The sequence below is a fragment of the Macaca mulatta genome, chromosome 15 (assembly GCF_049350105.2).
Source record: "Macaca mulatta isolate MMU2019108-1 chromosome 15, T2T-MMU8v2.0, whole genome shotgun sequence".
Lineage (NCBI taxonomy): Eukaryota > Metazoa > Chordata > Mammalia > Primates > Cercopithecidae > Macaca > Macaca mulatta.
In genome coordinates this window covers 46,260,075-46,280,954 of record NC_133420.1, presented here as the reverse complement: position 1 = coordinate 46,280,954, position 20,880 = coordinate 46,260,075, and the positions used below count along the sequence as shown (strand labels likewise).

Genomic DNA, 20,880 nt, shown 5'->3' with positions numbered 1-20,880 from the left:
CACGCCCATGGACCCAAAGAAACAGTGCCCTTTCACTCCCCCTAATCTCTGTGCTGCTCACGTGAATGCATCTGGTCAAAGGCAAGAAAGTCAATTTACAGACCCTGCATGTGACGGCTCTTGGCAGCTTTGACACCACGTAGTAGAGGGTCTGGAGGCCCCTCAGTACAAGCCTGGAAAAAGGAGCTTCAAAAAGATCTCCACTCAGAGAATATGACTTGTGTTCTCTACAGCAACAGAAGACACAGGGCCTCGTATCTGATTCCAAGAATAAGAAACCCAAGGGTCAAGAAGTGGAGGCTGCCAGCCTAGTGGCAGGGCAAAACAAAAAGAAGTAAGTTCCATTTCCACCAGTCAGAGGACAAAGGCTCTAACAGGTAAGAAAACTGAAGTCTGTGGCTGGAGCCAGCAGTGACGGCAGGATAATCCTCTCTTTGGCATGCCAAAAATCTGTGAGTTTCCATGGGTCAAGCAGACACTCTAGGAAGTAATTGTGCTGGAGAAGCCATCTTGATGTGATTTCCCAAAAAAGGCAGACTGGCAGAGCAAAAGCACTCCTGTGCTTTCAGGGGCTGGAGCTGAGATAGAGGCCAAGAGTTCAGAAAAACAAAATATAAAATAGCTAGACAAGCACAACAACATATACATAAAAATGACCTTGTAAGTTACAAACTAGAATACTCAGGCCAGCCTCAGTGGCTCACGCCAGTAATCCCAGCACTTTGGGAGGCGGGGGCGGGTGGATCACTTGAGGTCACGAGTTTGAGACCAGCCTGGCCAACATGGTGAAACACCCCTCTCTACTAAAAATACAAAGATTAGCCGGGTATGGTGGCACACATCTGTAGTTCCCAGTTACTCGGGAGGATGAGGTGGGAGAATCGCTTGAAGCAGAGAGGCAGAGGTTACAGTGAGCTGAGATCGTGCCACTGCACTCTAGCCTGAGCAACAGAGTGACAGAGTGAGACCTTGTCTCAAAAAAAAAAAAAAAAAAAAAAACAGAAAAATAATGGTAACTTATTCTTACTTAGTATAAACAAAAACCTATTTTAAAGTTACAGTAGGTGGTATTGGCACAGAAATAGATCAGTGGAACAAAAGAGGAAGTTCAGAAATAGACTTTAGTACATGATTCAGTATATGATTTCAAATCACTAATGGAAAAAAACAGTCAATTTTTTTTTTTTTTTTGGAAACAGGGTCTTGTTCTCTCACCCAGCCGGAGTGCAGTGGTATGACCACGTCTCACTGCAGCCTCACCCTTCCCTGTTCAAGGGATCCTCCTGCTTTGGCCTCCCAAGTAGCTAGGACTACGAGTGCACACCACCACGCCTGGCTAATTTTTGTATTTTTAGTAAAGATAGGGTTTCACCATGTTGGCCAGGCTGGTCTTGAACACCTGGCCTCAAGTGATCCACCCGCCTTGGCCTCCCAAAGATTACAGGCATGACCCACTGCACCAGCCCCTGCTAATTCTTATTTTTTGTAAAGATGGGGTGTTGCCGTGTTGCCCAGGCTAGTCTCAAACTCCTGACCTCAAGTGATCCTCCCACCTCAGCCTCCCAAAGTGCTGGGATTACAGGCGTGAGCCACTGCTCCTGGTCCCAATGACTATTAATAGGACAACTAGCCAACCATTTAGCAACAATTTTTATTTAAAAAGATACCTTCCCCAGCCTCACTCCCTATCCTAAAATAAATTTTATTTTATTTTATTTTATTTTTTTATTTTAATTTTTTTTTTTTTTTGAGATGGAGTCTTGCTCTGTCACCCAGGCTGGAGTGCAGTGGCCGGATCTCAGCTCACTGCAAGCTCCGCCTCCCGGGTTTACGCCATTCTCCTGCCTCAGCCTCCCGAGTAGCTGGGACTACAGGCGCCCGCCACCTCGCCCGGCTATTTTTTTGTATTTTTTAGTAGAGACGGGGTTTCACCGTGTTAGCCAGGATCGTCTCTCGATCTCCTGACCTCGTGATCCACCCATCTCGGCCTCCCAAAGTGCTGGGATTACAGGCTTGAGCCACCGCGCCCGGCCCCTAAAATAAATTTTAGATGGACTAAAATTTTTTAATGTTTTTTAAAAATGCTAGATTATATTTAGTGCCTTGAGATTAGAAGGTCCAACATAAGGGAAAAGACTGATAAATTTGACTACACAAATTTAAAATTTTTGTGTGGCAAAATATAATACAAACAAGGTTAAAAAAAAAAGGTCATCATTTTTAGAAATTATAAACTAGAAAAATTGTTTACAAAATACATGACAGGAATTAAAATTACTACAATATAAAGAGCTTTTTCAAATCAATCAAAGACAAATAGACCAAGTACTGAGAAAAAGACAACTCACAAAGACAGAATTACAATTGGCCAATCAACAAGCAAAAATAATCAGAGAGATGCAGGCAAAAGATTGAAACATCCTTCTTCACATACCAGATTAATCAAGATTAACATTACAACAGCACTCAGTGGCATTGAGGCTTTCTGCTGGTGAGAGTATAAATTTTTGTATAAATTTTTGTGTAAAACTCTTCCAGCAATCTGCACTGTAAAACGTACATAGTTTCCATTCCGTTTACTTCCAGGAATGTGGCCTAAGTGATAGTTGCATACTTTCATACAGACTTTTATAAGGACAATAAACATCTGAAAATATTCTAAATGCACAACGGCATATTAGTTAAATGAAGTATGTTACAAACTTATAATGCAGTCATGAGTGACATGAAAAATGTGGCCAGGAAATGTCGATGAGTGAAAGAATCATGTTACAAAACCACACACACAATTTGACTCCATTTGGGTAATCCTGAGTTGAGTTTGACTCTATTTTGGTAACCCTGAGTTGAGCCCAAAAAGTGTGGATCTAGATGTGCATGCCCCATCCCCCACCCGCCACACACACACTCCACCCCCGCCACCGAAAGGATTCACTCTCTCTGAAACAAGAGCACACATTGCCTTTTAAATTGGCTTGCTTCATTGGCTCACCCTCCCACAAACTGGGGCACAGAAAAGGCCATACCCTCCCTCCCCAGAAGCAGGCACTGCTTTGTTGGTTCAGTCTAACCAACAAAGGATGTGGTAGGTAAAACGTTCTTACAACGCTATTTGATTGACTTCTGTGAGACCATTGAGTTCCTCTTAGAAGAACAGAATGGGAAAACAGAAGGTTTAGAAAATCAGAATGTGAGATTAGCAATGAAAAGGAAGCACTGAAGGTTCTTTTTTATTTCCTTTAAAATCACTTTAAATATTAACTTTATTCCAAGCTAAAGTGGAATTTCAAGATAATCACTTCCACTCTGGTCTTACCTTACGTGCCCCACTGCAACTTCAGGTCTTGAGTCAGAGAACAGACTATTTTCTCTTCCCCTTAATCAACCTCCATCCATTTGCTCAGTTGTTTGTGGCTCCTTCTAGAAGGGATGGGGGCAGGTGCCTTACAGTGAAAAGACAGGTATACATACACACATACTGTATATATATATGTAGTTTGGAAATTCAAAGGCCCGACATTCCTGGGAACCAAAAAGGCTGTCCAAAGATTAGTTCCATAGCTAGCTCAAGGGCTTTCAAATGCCAGAAAAGAGAACTAGGGCAGCCAGAAGACTTGGTCCCACAATTGAAGTATCAACACTGAGAAATTCTGTGTTATAATTTGCAGCAGTTAGAGGAAATCCCAAAGTCCACATTTTTGCTATTTTAGTAAATATTTTTGGATCTCACTCTATCACGCAGGCTGGAGTGCAGTGGTGTGACCATGGCTCACTGCAACCTCAAACTCCTGGGCTCATGCGATCCTCCTGCCTCGGCCTCCTGAGTAGCTGAGATTTCAGGTGCACACTACCATGCCCGGCTAATTTTTAAAACTTTTTTTGCAGAGATGGGGTCTCGCTATGTTGGCAGGGCTGGTCTTGAAAGTCTCCCAAAGTTTAGTAATCTTATATGAACTGCTTTTACTTTTCTGCATTGTACCCAGAAGATGATGTTTTACTTAATATTTGGTCAGTTATTTTAACCAGAAACTTTTAATACTAAGCAAGGGGGGTTTCTTCCTTTCTATGACAATTATGCTACATTCCATGCAGACAACTGTATCTTTGGCAGTTAATTCTGGAGCTGGAAATTAGGGAAGGGGGTGGTATGGAAGAATACAGCATTTACGAAACTGGCAAAAAATAAAATAAGTCAAGGGAAGGCTCAGATTCTGTCTTTGGACAAAGATGGGCTTTGAGGAAAGATCCTTACTCATCAGAGGCTCTGCCCTACACTAACCACAATAATTTGTATTGACACCCAATTTATTCAGGAGCTATAAAAACAGTATGTTTGCATTATTGCACATAAAAATTAAAACTTGAGAGCTATTTGTTATTCATCTATTGAGAGAAACGGTCTCTGGGGGTTAGGGTGGGGACCTGTCCCCATTATAGACCTGTTCTGGTCTATAATTTACCTAAGGTGAGAGCAGAAAGGGTTTTAAATGTTGATCCTAAGTTGTCGTCGGAGGGCAGTACCCCAGAGGACAGGAGAATCATTCCTAATACTGGCAGGGGCCAGGGCTGACAGCTGGAATTGAACACCCGAGTGTCAGGATATTACTCCCCTCTCTCTAATTCTCCCCAGTAGAGTAGATACACTCTGGACTCCCTAGGGTGGAGCAGCTACATGGGCAATTTCTACTTGTTCCTCTTGTCTCTTCATCTGCCCATAAGCCCAAGGCACTCAGAGACATCCCTCACTGACACCCAGCAAGCCGGTGAACACACCAGCCCACTGCAAAAGGGTGTCCCCTTTTGCTAAGAACTGCGTCTTGAGGCTGTGCAGTATCACCGTGTCCCTCTCCCCTCCTCCGTGGTTTTTCTTCTCTAGGCCTAGCAAGCAAGGGAGAAGGAGCGATGCCGGAAACCTCTGTCTTTCCTTCCCCATTCGTTTCTTACTGAGTCTTGGAGTTAAGTTGTTTGTTAGGGCCGGGCGTGTGACTCACACCTGTAATCTCAGCACTTTGGGAGGCCAAGGTGGGTGAATCAACTGAGATCGGGAGTTTGAAACCACCCTGGCCAACATGGTGAAACTCTGTCTCTACTAAAAATACAAAAATTAGCTAGGCATGGTGGAGGGGGCCCTTTAATCCCAGCTACTTGGGAGGCTGAGGCAGGAGAATAGCTTGAACCCGAGAGGCAGAGGTTGCAGTAAGCCAAGATCGCGCCACTTCACTCCAGCCTGGGCCACAGAGTGAGAGCCCATCTCAAAAAAAAAAAAAAAGGAAAGAATGTCAATTCAGGATTTAAAAGTAAAATCAAATAGACTCCATCTGTCGACTCAGCGTATTCAGAGTAGGCCAAATCTCAGTTTCTAACAGGGAGCAAAGAGTATTTTTAGAAGATGCTTAGTAACAAAAAATTAACCAAGGGAAGAACAATCTTAATTACAGGATATTTTTACTGGAATGTAGACATTACTTTTGAATATATAGGACAATAAGAATTGCATCAAAGCAATGCTGCCTAACAGACACAGCAAGAAACTTATTGGCATGGCCAGGCTAGTATAGTTTCTCATTAGTATATCAACTAATTGTAGGAAAAGTACTGTTTCTAAAGTGCTTGAAACGTTTGCCTACATCATTGTTCTCTATTTCAATGACCTCCTTCATAAAGTCAAACTCTAGCCCAAACTTAAGCCTATCTCACTGCATATTGTAAAAAATGGATTCGGAATGAATTAACAGAGATGCTTATATAGGAGGTTGCAGAGATTCTCTTGCAGTCAATGTCTGGAGGAGCTGACCCTCAGGCATCACTCAGAGGAAGTCCCAGCCGAGATTCACAGATCTGTAGCCTTTGGTCAATATCACACTGTACATCAGGAGTCTCAAGTTCATCGCACAGAACTGGTCCTGTAGCAGGGAAGACTCAGAATTCCTGAGTTTTCTCCTTTTGGGGGACTTCACAGGGATAGCTGCCATCTTGAATCCAGGAAGGGGGCCCAGCTGGGAATGGAGAAAGTTGCAGGCCCACATGCTCCCTGGACGGAAGTCACACTGAGCCTCTGTGTGGGCACCTGAGAAGCTGCCAGAACACCTGCCCCAGCAGCAGTGCATCCTCCCCACTCAGTGTCCATCTGCCATCTAGACATGAAGGAGGAAAAGAAAAGAGACAAATATGAACACACTTTGGTTTTCCACTGTGTGTCTCTATGCACAGTTCACACGCACACCCATGGGAGGAGGCGAGGGGGAGCAGCATGGAAGCTCAGCCACCACTCTGTGTGTGGCTAGGGCAGCCATCACTGGTCCTGCTCTTTTCCTGGGAAAGCATCCCCCATGCTACCTGGAAGTACAGGGTTAGTCATGCTTTTCACCACTGAGTGTGCTCTGCTGAGCCAAGGACAACCTCCACCCACACTCCCTTTGACTCTCCTCATCTCCAGCTGTTCTTCATGACTCTGACCCATCCTCCCCTCCATTCCACTCATTTTTCAGAAATGACAGCCTCACATACCACACCGCTGAGAAGGAGAGGAATGTAAGAATGATCACAACAGCCATGGAGCCCAGTCCAACACCCGCCATCTGCAGCAGTGTGAGTGACGAATCTGTGGGACAAAACCACATGCTTAGCCCAGAGTGCAGGGCATCACCGCCTCCCAGGAGGCACACACCCCACTGTGCTCAATCCATTTTAACCCAGAGCTTGCCCCCATTTAACAAAGAATCCCAAGAATGCCCAGCGTGCCTGTGTGTCCCCTGAGTTGGCCCTGTGGATATGCAGCCTCAGGAAATTACAGTCACGGGGTATTTCTGAAAAGGAAGTGTGAAGCCAGACCATGTTAAAGTTACAAGGAAGAAAAAGCTGATCTTGTTGAGCATACGAATACTACGCAACACGTTACATTTTTTGTTGGTCCTTTCGCAAGTCAATTACACGTGATAGATTTTTATGGGCCGTTTTCTTTTGCATGGAGGGGCAAGTCATTATGATATTATTTGAATTTGGGTTCCAAAAGTGATAGCCCTGATGGTCAGATATAGCAAAGGAATATCCTTTGTTGAGTCACGTGTCATTTTCTCTACACCTCAACAAGGATCATACCTCCCTGCTCTGCTCAGCAGGTTTACTGAGAGGATAAAATAAGAAAATTGATGTAAAAGTACTTTGAAAGACATACTTTCTATTTGGGGATCATCACATGCCAACTCCAGGGAGATCTCCAATTATAAACTAAAAAACACTCACAGTTGAGTTGCACATTTGGACCAAGTGACTGACTTAGAGAATCATGTTCTAGATTAGAGCAAAAATTTCATTTTAAGTTGCAAACACTTATTTAGCACTTACTATGTGCCAGACAGTGTTCTAAGCACCTCACACGTATTAACTCATTTAGTCTTCTAACCAGCCTTTACATTCGGTACTATTATTATTCCCTTAAGAAACCAAGGTGGGAGTGGTTAAGTACGACTTAGGTCTTTATAGCCAGGTTAAGAGGAGTGCATTTCTTTTTTTTTTTTTTTTTTTTTTTTTTTTTTGAGACGGAGTCTCGCTCTGTCTCCCAGGCTGGAGTGCAGTGGCCGGATCTCAGCTCACTGCAAGCTCCGCCTCCCGGGTTCCCGCCATTCTCCTGCCTCAGCCTACCGAGTAGCTGGGACTACAGGCGCCCGTCACCTCGCCCGGCTAGTTTTTTGTATTTTTTTAGTAGAGACGGGGTTTCACCGTGTTAGCCAGGATGGTCTCGATCTCCCGACCTCGTGATCCGCCCGTCTCGGCCTCCCAAAGTGCTGGGATTACAGGCTTGAGCCACCGCGCCCGGCCGAGGAGTGCATTTCTATTGGAAACTGTGTACAGTACCCGGCACTAGTAAGACCAGCCAGAGAATACACCTTGTGTTAAACAGCCCTGCAGAACTTGAAACCACCTTTGCAAAAATTATAACTGAGAAAATTATAACAGTGAAAGAGATCTGACCTAACTGACTCCATCTTGCTTCTAACCTCCGAGTTGTCCTTATTCATTCCTGGGCATAGGCTGAACTAACTTTGGGAGGAACTCAGTTTATAGTTTAACTTTGAAACAAAGACAATAACAGCCCTTTCCCCAAACAAATCCCCATCCTATCTGGGGACTAGACTGCCTTTGCAAGACTAACAAATTAGCCATGATATTAGAAATTATGGTTTAGGAGTCCTACAGCTGGAAGTTGCAAGATTCTGAACCTCTCAAATTGCTCCTAGGGCTAACATCACTATTATAAAACCTAAGATCAATGCTTGAGATATTTTCCAGACCCCGGACTCCAGGGATCAGCTGGCATCACCCAGATCCATAAACTGGCTCATCTGATCTTAGGCTGCCACCCAGAAACTGACTCAGTGCAAGAGGACAGCTTTGACTCTCTATGATTTCATCTTCAACCCAACCAGTCAGCACTTCTGACTCACTGACCCCTTACTCCCTACCCCCTACCCACTAAGTTACCCTTAAAAACCCCATCCCCGAATTTTCAGGGAGACTGACTTGAGGAATAATAAAACTCCAGTCTCCCATACAGCCAGCTGTGTGGGAATTAAACTCTTTATTGCAATTTCTCTGTCTTGATAAATCAGCTCTGTCTAGGCAGCAGGCAAGAAAAACTCATTGGGCGGTTACTAATTATCAAAAAGTGCTGCCAAGAGCCTTTCTGGAAAACATGGCTTATACTATTTGGTTGCTTTTAGTCTTTAGAAGAAAAATGGCCTTGACACTTTAAGAAGCTAGATTACTTATTTTGTTTTATTTGATTTTTATTTATTATTATTTTTTTGAGACAGAGTCTTGCTCTGTCACCCAGACTGGAGAGCAGTGGCGTGATCTTGGCTCACTGCAACCTCCACCTCCCAGATTCAAGTGATTCTCCTGCCCCAGTCTCCCTAGTAGCTGGAACTACAAGGCGTACTCCACCATGCCTGGCTAGTTTTATATTTTATTAGAAACACGGCTTCATCATGTTGGCCAGGCTGGTCTCGAACTCTTGACCTCAGGTGATCTGCCCGCCTTGGCCTCCCAAAGTGCTAGAATTATAGGCATGAGCCACCATGCCTAGCCAAGAAGCTAGATTATAAAATGGAAGGAGAAACAGTGATTAAATGAAGAATTAGTAAAGAAAAAAATGTTAGGAGAGTGACTTGAATTGCAAGATAGTGAAACAGTGCAGTATTAGAATAGGAATGAATACATTGGAACAAAATAGCCTAGAACCAAATCCAAGTATATCAAATGCTTTCAAAGACTGAATACTGGAGTCAGATGTCCAAGTCTTTATCTGAACACCACCACTGCCTGTGTGACTTTGTGCAAGTTATTCATCCATTCTGTGCCTCAGTCCCCACACTGAGGGATGCTGTAATAATATGGGAATGATAGCAATACTACCCACCTCTAGGTAGTGCGAGAAATCAGTGAGTTAGTACAGGTTGAAACAGTGCCTGGCACAGAATAAGCAATAAGCAAATGTTAGCAATTGTTAATTATTGTTGTTTTTGTTGTTTTGATACTGTTTCAGATCATTGGGGAAATGATAAATTATTCATAACCAGTGCTGAGAAAATTGGCTAACCATTTAGAATCAAATAATTTTGATCACTAGAGCTTATACCATATACCAAAATAAAATCCAGATGGATTACAGACTTAAATTGAAACCTAAAAGGATTAGGAAATGTTAGTGAATATTTACCTAATATTAAAGGGGGTAAGAGATTTCTAAGCCTATTTGTTAACACAGAAACATTAACAGAATGAGAGATTTAACCATTTTGAAAAGCATGCACTTCTTATACCAAAAACTACCAGAAGCAAGATTAGAAGGCAAATGGCAAACTGGGTAAAATATCTAGAATAATGGGCAAGAAGTTAACATATAGAGAGTGTTACAGATTAATAAAGACATACCTCAATGGCAAAATGAACAAATTCTATGAAAAGGTAAATCACATGTAAAACATGATTACAGATGATCAATAAAACTTTGATCAAATGCTCTCTTACAAGTAATAAAAATGCAAATTAAGGCATTAAGATGCCATCTTTGTGCATCACTCAGAAACATTTTTTAAAACGACATCTTGGTGGACTAATTAACTAGATTTGTTTTGTTTTGTTTTTAAGAGAAAATACAATTCTGGAGATGGACGGGGGAGCTGGTACTTTCCTGCACTGGTATTTCATCCAATCTACCCAGTATTCCTTCCAACATCCATCATCAATTTTTTTCTGTGTATTTTTTCCTCTACACTTTTACCCTCTATATATTTTAATCACTGATTGATGAATATGTTGAACTGATGATGACTGTGGACAGAGATCCATATCATGCATATTCTTGGGTTTGATTTCATCTCATTAATAATTGTTAATGGTTGATATCAACTGTGCATAGTGATTCAGCTTGTTTCTAAGCCCACATACAGCCCTCATGTTCCCACGTTGTCCACAAGGACATTATTGTTTGTTGAAGCCAAAATACATTATGCGTGCCATATTTCCCTGACCAATTACTGACTCTGTGCAAGAAGAAATGGAAAGCAATCTGACCTAATCTGCTCTTAAAGCTCCTGACTCCTGGGAACTGCTGTTTTTTCTACCAGGGATACACAAGCCATCACTTGAAGACCTTGCCTTGCCTTGACTTCAAGTTACCATCATCTACACTTCTGGTGGCTCTTCCTTTGTACAAAGTTCCTTGTTCTTTGCTCATCTCTAGTCCTCTTACATCTCTCCATTTTCTTCAAGATTTATCAAAGATCATTTGCAATGGCTTATCCATCTCATGTGAAAATTGTATGAACCTGCCAGAATATGCTTCATCCGTGTTGGAAGACTTGAACCTATGTAGGGTAGTGAGCTCTTTTCTTTCCTCTAACCATCCCCTCACAAACCAAGAGGACAGAAGCTAAGGAGGAGTTAAGGAAGCTGACTTTCTCTTGACCATCCACCAGCAGGATCCACCTGGGTGCAACTATTCCTTACTCTAGACACAGTATTGGAAAACAATCTTTATTTCTTCTGCATAGCACAATTTGGGTTTGGCTCCAGGAATGATTCTTGGTGGTAGACCAGTTCCTGGTTATATGTCTTTTTGTCTACTTTGCATATATACTCTGAAAATCTGAGTCAATCTAATCAAGAGTGCTCACAAGTGTTGCCACACAAGCTTCTTTAGAGATTTCCTCATTAATTCCTTACTAAGAAAATTTACAACTGGCAAATTTGAATTGTATTTCTTATAGCCTCACCATCCCTTGGTTACCCTACCTTTCCATGGTCTCATGCCAGAGAACCATGTTTATTTTTCTTCTGAATCACTTGTAGAATATATTTTTACAAACCCAAGTGAATGAATCATGTGTTATATGGCAGATCAGTTACTCAATCTTGGAGAAAGTAAACCCATTAGGACTAAACTTCACCATTCTCTTTATGGTGGCTCCCTCAAGAGAGCTAGTGCTCAGGAGGAGGGATGGAGCCTTTCCGGACTTATCTTTAACCCCCTCCCTGACAGAAATATCACATGCTGAAGAGGAAGTTAGAAAGGTCCTATTTCTACTCTCAGACTTTGTGACAGCTTGAGGACTCCTCATGGGTGTGAACATTTTTTCATGAATATACAAGGGCATGTTCACTTCCTGAAAGCACCAATTCTGTTCTCCAAATGGTAAATAACAATAATAATAATAATAATAATTAGCACAGTGACTTCTATTTACCGTGTTAAATTTATCTTTGCTATTCTAGGGTCTTCTCACTTGAATTCCATTCAGAGCAAAAGATGGCAAAGGAAATCAAAGTGGAAAACTAATTTAGAGATCAATAATGCTTGATAAATTAGCAACACTGTTATATTCCATTTTTATTGCAGCTTAACAAATGACCATAAACTTAGGTAGCTTTAACCCATTTATCAGCTCAGAATTCTGTGGGCGATAAGTTCAAGCACATCGTGGCTGGTTCTCTGCTCAGGGCCTGTATCAGTCTCTTCTCACACTGCTATAAAGAACTACCTGAGACTGGGTAATTTAAAAGAAAAGAGGTTTAATTGACTCACAGTTCCACAGGGTGTACAGGAGGCAAGACTAGGGAGGCCTCAAGAAATGTACAATCATGGCAGAAGGTGAAGGGGAAGCAGGCACAGTCTTCACATGGCCAGAGCAGGAGAGAGAGAGAGTGAAGGGGGAAGTGCTACACACATTCAAACAACCAGATCTCATGAGAACTCTACCATGAGAAGAGCAAGCGGGTAATCCATCCCCATGGTTCAGTCATCTCCCACTAGGCCCCTCTTTCAATACATGGGGATTACAGTTCGACATGAGATTTGGGTGGGGACATAGAACCAAACCATATTAGGACCTTATGAGGCTAGAATCAAGGTCTCAGGTGGACTGCACTTCCTTCTGAAGGCTCTGGAGAAGAATCTGCTTCCAAGTTCATTCACGTTATTTGCTAAATTCAGTTCCTTGTTGCTATGGTTTGAGTTTATATCCTTTGAAACTCACTTGAAATTTAATCCTCAATGTGGTGGTGTCAAGAGGTGGGGCCTAGTGGAAGCTGTTTAGGTCATGGGATTGGAGCCCTCATGAATAGACTAATGCCCTCTCTCAGAGGTGAGTGAGTTCTTGCTCTGGAGGGACTGTATTACCAGGCAGCTGGTTGTTATAAAATTGAGTCGGCCAGGCACGGTGGCTCATGCCTATAATCCCAGCACTTTGGGAGGCTGAGGCAGGCAGATCACGAGGTCGGGAGATCAAGACCATCCTGGCTAACACGGTAAAACCCCATCTCTACTAAAAATACAAAAAATTAGCCGGGCATGGTGGTGGGCGCCTGTAGTCCCAGCTACTCGGGAGGCTGAGGCAGGAGAATGGCATGAACCTGGGAAGTGGAGCTTGCAGTGAGCTGAGATTGTGCCACTGCACTCCAGCCTGGGCAACAGAGCAAGACTCCATCTCAATTAAAAAAAAAAATAGAGTCAACTTCCTAGACTCTTTCTTGCTTCCTGTGTCATCATGTGATCTCTTTGTATATACCTGCTGGCTTTTCCACTTCTCTGCCATTGTTCTGATGAGCATGCAGCCCTCACCAGAAGCAAGCCAGATGCAGCACTATGCTCTTGAACTTCCCAGCCTACAGATTCATGAGCTAAATAAACCTCTTTTCTTAATAAGTTACCCAGCCTCCAGTATTCTGTTATAGCAACACAAAACAGACTAAGACACTTGCAGTTGTAGGACTAGGGTCCCCGTTTTCTTACCAGCTGCAGCCAGGCCTTGCTCAGCTCCTTCTGTTAAGCTACACTCCTTGCCAAGTGGACCCCTCCATCTTCAAGCTGGCAGGAGAATTTCCCTATGTCAAATCCATCTCATTCTTTGAAGCTCCAACTTCCCCTATCTCTGACCTCTAGATCCAGATTTAAAGGGCTCCTGTGATTAGGTCAGGCCTATCTGGATAATCTCCCTATTTGGGAGTTTAAATATATCTCCAAAATCCCTTCCCAGCAATACCTAGAACAGTCTTTGAATGAGTAACTGAGAGAAGGTAGATGGATACCAGAGACCAGGAATTTGGGAACCATATTAGAATTCTTCCCATCGCAACTATGAAGGTTTAAAATGATTGTGTGCATGTATATATGTACATATATTTACACACACCCACACACATATATGTACATATATAGCAAATACATATGTATACATACACGCTAGGTTTATATCTTGATGTAAGTCTTCTGTGGCTTATTTGATAAGTATTGCACCTACTATGCTTCATTTCCCATAAAACTAACTGCTGGTTCCTCAGAAATCATTCAGCCCAGTTCAATGCATTCTGATTGAACACCTAATGCATGCAAGGCTCTGTTCCTGCTCTTCAAATGCCCATCAAGGGTGTAAAATCTAGTAGTAGAAGATCTAGTAGTAGAAGACAAAACAAGTACACACCCATTGCTCTAAAATATAGCAGAATAGCTGAAGAGGGGCAGATTATGCCCTGTTGAAAAAATTTTAAAAGCTTCAGGGAGGAAAGGGCATTTGATTTTAATATTGAAGAACAGGTGGGATAAGTGGAGATTCACAGGTAGGTGATTGGGAAATCCAGATGGAAGTCATCAAGTAATTATATGAGCAAGGATATTAAGAGGAGAAAGTGTGGGCCATAGCCAGAAAACAGCTGGAACATTGGTTTGAATGGAGAAGAATAAACGATGCAATTAGAAGGGTATGTGTGTGTCAAACAGAGGACTTGGAAGCCAAACTGAAAAATAATGGAGGACCATGGAAGCAGAGGAAACAAAATTAGTTCTGCAGTTTAGAAACGAGTCAGCTGGTGGTGTGTAGGCTGGAATGAAGAGGGAAATTCTGAACTCTTGTGACGGGAGATGAGGAAGGAGGATTTGCCCATCATCCCGCTACAGGTAGGAAGGCCTATGCTCAGGGAGTGAACACAGAAATGAAGATCAGAGAGGCATGCCCAAGGTGCTAAATGTGGGCTGAAAGAGAAAAGGGAGTAGTCACAAATAACTCACAGGTTTCGTGCTTATGACTGGAGAATGTTCCCTGATTACAGCTTATTATCACCTCACATATATCAAACGACCTTGCTTTGTGACTCAAGAAATCACAGACTCATAGTACTCTGTGGCTGGAAAGGATCTCAGAGATCCCAGAGAGAGGATGATTGAGAACTGGCCAAGTTAAATATCATTTCAAAGACACTTGGCTGATTAGTAGCAGGAGCTCAGGCAAATAAGCCCAGGCCTCTGCATCTTCCATCAAACCGACTGCTGGTTTCCTGGTAATCTTTACAAAGCTCTTCTAGGGGCAATATGCAAAAGGTAAATAGCATAATTTGTCACTGGGCAAAGGCCAGAATGGGGCTGAGGCTTGGCACAAGTGAACTGGCACCATTTCAGGACTAATTTAGATCTCAGTTCTCTGCAAATTACTTTCTGAAATGGCAGTCTCCAGACTTTTTTGAAAAAGTAGATTGCCCAAGATGGGTGCACAACACAGGTAAATGTTATACATAGATAAATATGTGCTAGAATTGCCTTCAGAATTTCCACAGAACAGTGTTTTTCCTATTATCTTCCAGAGATTTCCGGCGGTTTAATTTCAAAGGCTCAAACTCTCCTTCAATATTGGTTCTTAAGCTGAGGGGAGACCAGGGCACTGCCAAAGCCACTTAGATATTTTCAAAACAAAATCCTCCCTGTTAATTTAATCATAGCAGAATGACTGCAGCCAGCTCTTTGGCGATTTCTTCTACCCAGTTTGAATGTTTTCCAATCATAGCAAACAGCTGCTGAATAGAGTGGACTCTGGAAGCTATTATTTCTGTGTCTGGAAGCTTTGTCATCTTAATTATTCTGATAAAACCATCTCTTTTCCTTGTGAGAACGCCATGCCCAATCCTAGAGCTTCAGGGGATGGACTGGCAAAAGAAACACTTATGACTGTTGGAATGTGTGGCTGTTTCTCGTGGCCTTCATTAAAGTCCTACAAGTAAAGGGAGCTTGGCCCATCTGCACACAGAAACAGGACAGCACCCATCTTTGCCAAGAGAGGCCCTCACCGCCTGGTCATCAGCAATCCAAGATGGCTGACAGTCAGGTAACTCGCCTTGCACCCTGCTGAAAAGCCAAGTCCTCTACCCTTGTTGCAGTTGGTTTCAGCAGAGGTTAAAAGATGAAAATAAGATCAGGAGAGAAGCGACAAATGGAGGAAGCCTAATTCCCCAGGCCCCTCCCAAATATTTCCTGCACGGTATTCTCTACTGACAGGATAAAAAATTCCCCATTAGAAAGTGCTATCCACTGGAATCCTTAGGGAAGTAAGTTTATACCGGCATTTCCTCACCATGCCAGTTGATTGTTTCATGCTGCTTTGAGGCAGGGGAGAGGAGGTAAAGGGTTAAACTGATACTGTGGGCTAAGGGCAGAATTTCACAGCCTGTTGCTAGGACCCACAAACCACAGGGAAAAGGTCCAGATTCCAAGGTCATAAACTCAACAAGATTTCTGCTATTAGCTACAAACTAATGGAATTCCTGGGAATCAAATCCACTGGCTGGCTGCCTGTTGGTTTTAAAGAAATGTACTGTACTGCCAGGGAAATCCCGAGCCTGGAAAACAAAGACCAGTGATTGCTGAAACCCTAAGGCAATTTCCCCGCCTGGATAACTCTTCCAAGGCAAAGAAGGTTTAAGCTGTACAGCACTCAGTAGAGATGTTCCCGCTGCGTCTCTAAGGAAAGGCTTTGGAGGAAATGGACAAGAGTTCCCATCAGGCAGACCCAAACTGACCACCCAAGTGACCCATTCTGCTGCCAGGGCAGGGGATGCTTGCTTGTCCTGTCCAGCAAGAGGTGATCATTGCTACGGGGCCCCCTGACCACTGTACATTGCTTTATCTTTTCCTTCTTTCTAAATGAGAGTATTTATTGTGCTATTCAGTTTTCCCTCTCATATTATGTACTATGGTTTGAGATTGGTTAAATTTGCCATTTAGTCATAGATTACTCAATAGAGCACAAGAAACACATCTGGACTTGATCAAGAGGAAGATGCTATCCCCAGGATTCCTGGTCTTGAAGCTGGATGCAGTAACAGACCCAGCTTTGAGTTGTCTTCCACTAGGGTTCCATGAGGGATCATACATAGGATAGTTCCATTTTGTTAAGGGAAGATGTTTTTCTTATTTTGTTGTTGTTGTTGAGATGGAGTTTTGCTCTTGTTGCCCACGCTGGAGTGCAATGGTGCGATCTCAGCTCACCGCAACCTTTGCCTCCCGGGTTCAAGCGATTCTCCTGCCTCAGCCTCCCGAGCAGCTGAGATTACAGGCATGTGCCACCACGCCTAGCTGATTTTGTATTTTTAGTAGAGACAGGGTTTCTCCATGTTGGTCAGGCTGGTCTCAAACTTCCGACCTCAGGTGATTCGCCTGCCTCGGCCTCCCAAAGTGCTGGGATTACGGTTTTTCTTAATATTATATGTGTATGTGCACAAGCTACACAGCTGAATGGTAGTGGACTGTTGTAGCTCTTGTATTGGCTTTTCGGCATCTTTTCCTATGCCCCATTTCTTGATAGGGATTTTGTCTCCCTTTCAGTGCAAACCTAGTGGACCTATTGTTCACACTGCTCTGCCTCCAACCAGCCATGAGTAGACATAAAACCCAACAGAGGCCAATCATCCTAGCCCATCTCCTATTAACAGTGATTCATCCAACGGACAATCACTTAAAACTAGGAGGAAAGAATCTTTCCCTGAATTGAAAAGCTATGTTTTCCCAGTGAAATTGGTAAGCTAGGGGAGCTTGCCATCCCTCCCTTTCACAGGTCTTATAGCAGAAGAAAATGAAGCTAAGTCACACTTAGAAACAGAGAACTGAAAAAAGAGAAAGACAGAGAAGTCCCACTCATGGCATTAAGTCCCCAGTCCCAGTTCCTGGAGCCTTGGTGGGGTAGCTCTTTGTCTAATTCCATAAGCTCCCATCCACTCACCCTCCTCCCATTTTTTTTCAGCTATGAAGCTTTTTGCTTAAAGTAGTATGAATTGGCTTCTGGTCACCAGTGACAATTTTATAAACAGATCCCATCAATATGAACTTGATGCTGCAGAAAAGAAATAAGAACAGCATTCATAGGCAGAAAATAATTTTACCTTTCACCTGAGCCCAAACTGCACAGGAGTGTCTTCTCACCTATAAAGGAAAACATAGCAATGCATTTAACTAGGTGGCACACAGTGTTAGTTTAAATAACATAGTTTGGAGGCTGAAGCCCTCTGAGTTTCAGCTTTTTCAATCTCTTAATTTGAACTAGACATTTAAAGTCCAATCTAGCTCTAATATCTTGTGATATCACTAAGTGTTCAAGGGGCTGGCATGGGTTGCATGGACATAAGTGACCCTACAGATCACTTCTATAGGTTTCCAGTAGGTCTTGGAAAGTACACATGATAGGCCAACAACAGGAGTGACAAAAAGGATCCTTCCCCTGGCCAGCTCTCAGCAACTGGCATGGACTGCCGGGAGAACTATGCTGAAAAGGATCCTGAGGTCACTTGTTCAGAAGGTTCAGCAAGAAGTAGTGATGCATGTTAGAGGCAAAGCTATGAGAAGTCCCAGTATATAATACTTCACCTATCTAGATGTCACTTGGCAACATCAGTTACCCAAAATGTGTCCATGAACCAGGAAGAAAGCAACAGGAACATATATGAAAGCTCATCCATAATAGAAGAAACCTATAGATTCAGTGGAATGAACACCTGTTCCCCCCGTCATTATGATATGCTTATTTATATCATAAATAAGCTGTTACAAATGCTGGGGACTTGCTCTGTGTAAGACTTGAAAATATTCCCCAGGGGAAGCTGAATGGTGAGGGTTAGAGAAGGATCCTTCCAATGTCTTTAGGAGATTCTCTTTCAAATGACAGCCTTGGGCATTCTGGTTTGGATTTTATTAATTTTTTTTTTTTTATTTAAGCTTAAAAATTCTGAGAAAAGCTGCTGGGCGCAGTGACTCACACCTGTAATCCCAGCACTTTGGGAGGCTGAGATGGGCAGATCACCTGAGGTCAGGAGTTCAAGACCAGCCTGGCCAACATGGTAAAATTCCATTCCTACTAAAATTACAAAAATTAGCTAGGTGTGGTGGTGGGCACCTGTACTCCCAGCTACTTGGGAGGCTGAGGCAGGAGAATCACTTGAACCCAGGAGGCAGAGGTACAGTGAGCCGAGACCGCACCATTGCACTCCAGCCTGGGCAACAGAGTGAGACTTCATCTCAAAAAAAAAAAAAAAAAAAAAAAAAAAAAAAAAAAAAAAAAAATTCTGAGAAAAGCTTAAAATAGCCATAAGTGCAGATATTAGAAATGGAAGGTAATGTGCAAGAATAACCAGTCAAGGACATATTTCAAGACCCTGGAGAATGGAAGGGACTTTAAATAGCAAGGCAATTTGGGGGAATGGAGTATATCAAAGGAGAGAAGCTGGCAGGGGCCAGGTGAAGAAGGGAGCTTATTAAACTGAAATGCTTTGATCATACTTGCATTTTATAAAACTCATGCTGGCAGTGGTATGGAGCAAGGAGATGGGTAGAATAAGAGACAGAAAGATATGGTAGAAAAGTGATGTTCAGGCAAGAGATGACAACGTCTGAGCAGTGTAGATGAAGGAGAGGAAAGAATGATTTTAAACAGAATTAAGGTAGTAGAATTAACATGATTTGCTGATGATCTGGATAAGAAGGTAAGAAAGAAGGAAGAGACAAGAACTATTCACAGGTTTCTGTCTTAGCAACGGGAGGCATGGCGATGCTATTTACTGGGACAGATGCACAAAGGGAAAAACAAAATAGGGGCATTGGAAGACTCACACCCCCGATTCCAAAATTTACTACAAAGCTACAGTAAACAAAACAGTGTGGTAGTAACATAAAGATAGACATATAGTCCAATGGAACAGCATAGAGAACCTAGAAATAAACCCTTGCATTATGTCAAATGATTGTTAACAAGAGTGCCAAGACCATTCAATGGGGAAAAGACAGTCTTTTCAGGCTGGCCACACTGGCTCACACCTGTAATCCCAGTACTTTGGGAGGCTGAGGTAGGAGAAGTGATTAAGCCCAGGAGTTTGAGACCAGCCTGGGCAACATAGGGAGACGCCATCTCTACAAGAAATTGTTAAATATTAGCCAGGCATGGTGCTGTACAACTGTAGTCCCAGCTACGTGGGAGGCTTAGGCAGGAGGATCACCTGAGCCCAGGAGGTCGAGGCTGCAGTGAGCCATGATTGCACCACTGCACTCCAAGTGTCTCACTTTGTCACCATCTCAAAAAAAAAAAAAAAAAAAAAAGTTTTTTCAACAAATGGTACTAGGAAAACTGGATATCTACATATAAAAGAATGAATTTGGACCCTTACCTAACACCATATGAAACATAAACTCAAAATGGATCAAAAACCTAAATATAAGACCTCAAATGATAAAACTCTTAGAAGACAACATAGAGGAAAAGCTTCCTGAAACCAGATTTCTCAGTGACTTCTTGGATATGACAAGACATAAGCAACAAAAGAAAAAATAGACAGACTGAACATCATCAAAATTTCAAACTTTTATGCATCTAAGGGCACTATTGATAGTAAAAGTGCAACCCACGGAATGGATGAAAATATTTGCAAATCACGTATTTCACAAGGGATTACAATAATATCCAGAATGTATGGAGAACTCTTAAAACTTAACAAAAACGAAAACAAAAACAACCCAGTTCAAAAATGAGCAAAGGACTTAAATAGACATTTCTCTAACGAAGATACACAAATGGCTGATTAGCCCATGAAAAGGTGGTCAACACCACTAGTCATTAGGGAAATGCAAACCAAAACCACAATAAGATGCCATTTCATGCTGGGAGGCTCATGCCTATAATCCCAGCACTTTGGGAAGCCAAGGCAGGTGGATCTCTTGAACCCAGGAGTTCAAGACCAGCCTGAGAAACATGGCAAAATCCTGTCTCTACAAAAAATGAAAAATTAGTCAGGCATGATAGCATGAACCTGTAGTCCCAGCTACTCAGGTGGCTGAGGTGAGAGGATCACCTGACACCAGGGAGGTCAAGGTTACAGTGACCTGTGATTGGGCCACTGCACTTCAGCCTGGTAAACAAAGTGAGACCCCCATCCCCCACTTCCAAAACAAAAGATGTCGCCTCACACCCTATCTTATAATAGGATGCCTATTATAAGAAAATAAAACAGAAAACAGTAAGTGTTAGCAGGGACATGGACAAATTGGAACCCCTACGCACTGCTAGTGGGAAAGGAAAA

The 20,880-nt window shown here is 42.7% G+C and overlaps 1 protein-coding gene across 13 annotated transcripts in view; it reads right to left on the bottom strand.

Moving 5' to 3' along the window:
• Positions 1 to 5,428: 5,428 nt before the first annotated feature.
• The window catches only part of SUSD1 (sushi domain containing 1), a 136,158-nt gene continuing 120,706 nt past the window's right edge, over positions 5,429 to 20,880 (bottom strand). For 9 of the 13 annotated variants that reach the window (XR_013405649.1, XM_028834985.2, XM_077968338.1 and 6 more), the window contains 3 exons: positions 17,701 to 17,740; positions 6,508 to 6,601; positions 5,429 to 6,134 (listed from right to left, as the gene is read on the bottom strand). Coding sequence is in view for 12 of the 13 variants with exons in the window: in XM_028834985.2 (XP_028690818.2) it covers positions 6,117 to 6,134; positions 6,508 to 6,601; positions 17,701 to 17,740 (152 nt within the window). In the remaining variant the exon portion in view is untranslated. The remainder of the gene's footprint in view (positions 6,135 to 6,507; positions 6,602 to 17,700; positions 17,741 to 20,880) is intronic. The other 4 variants (XM_077968340.1, XM_077968337.1, XM_077968339.1 and 1 more) reach the window with 1 other exon arrangement.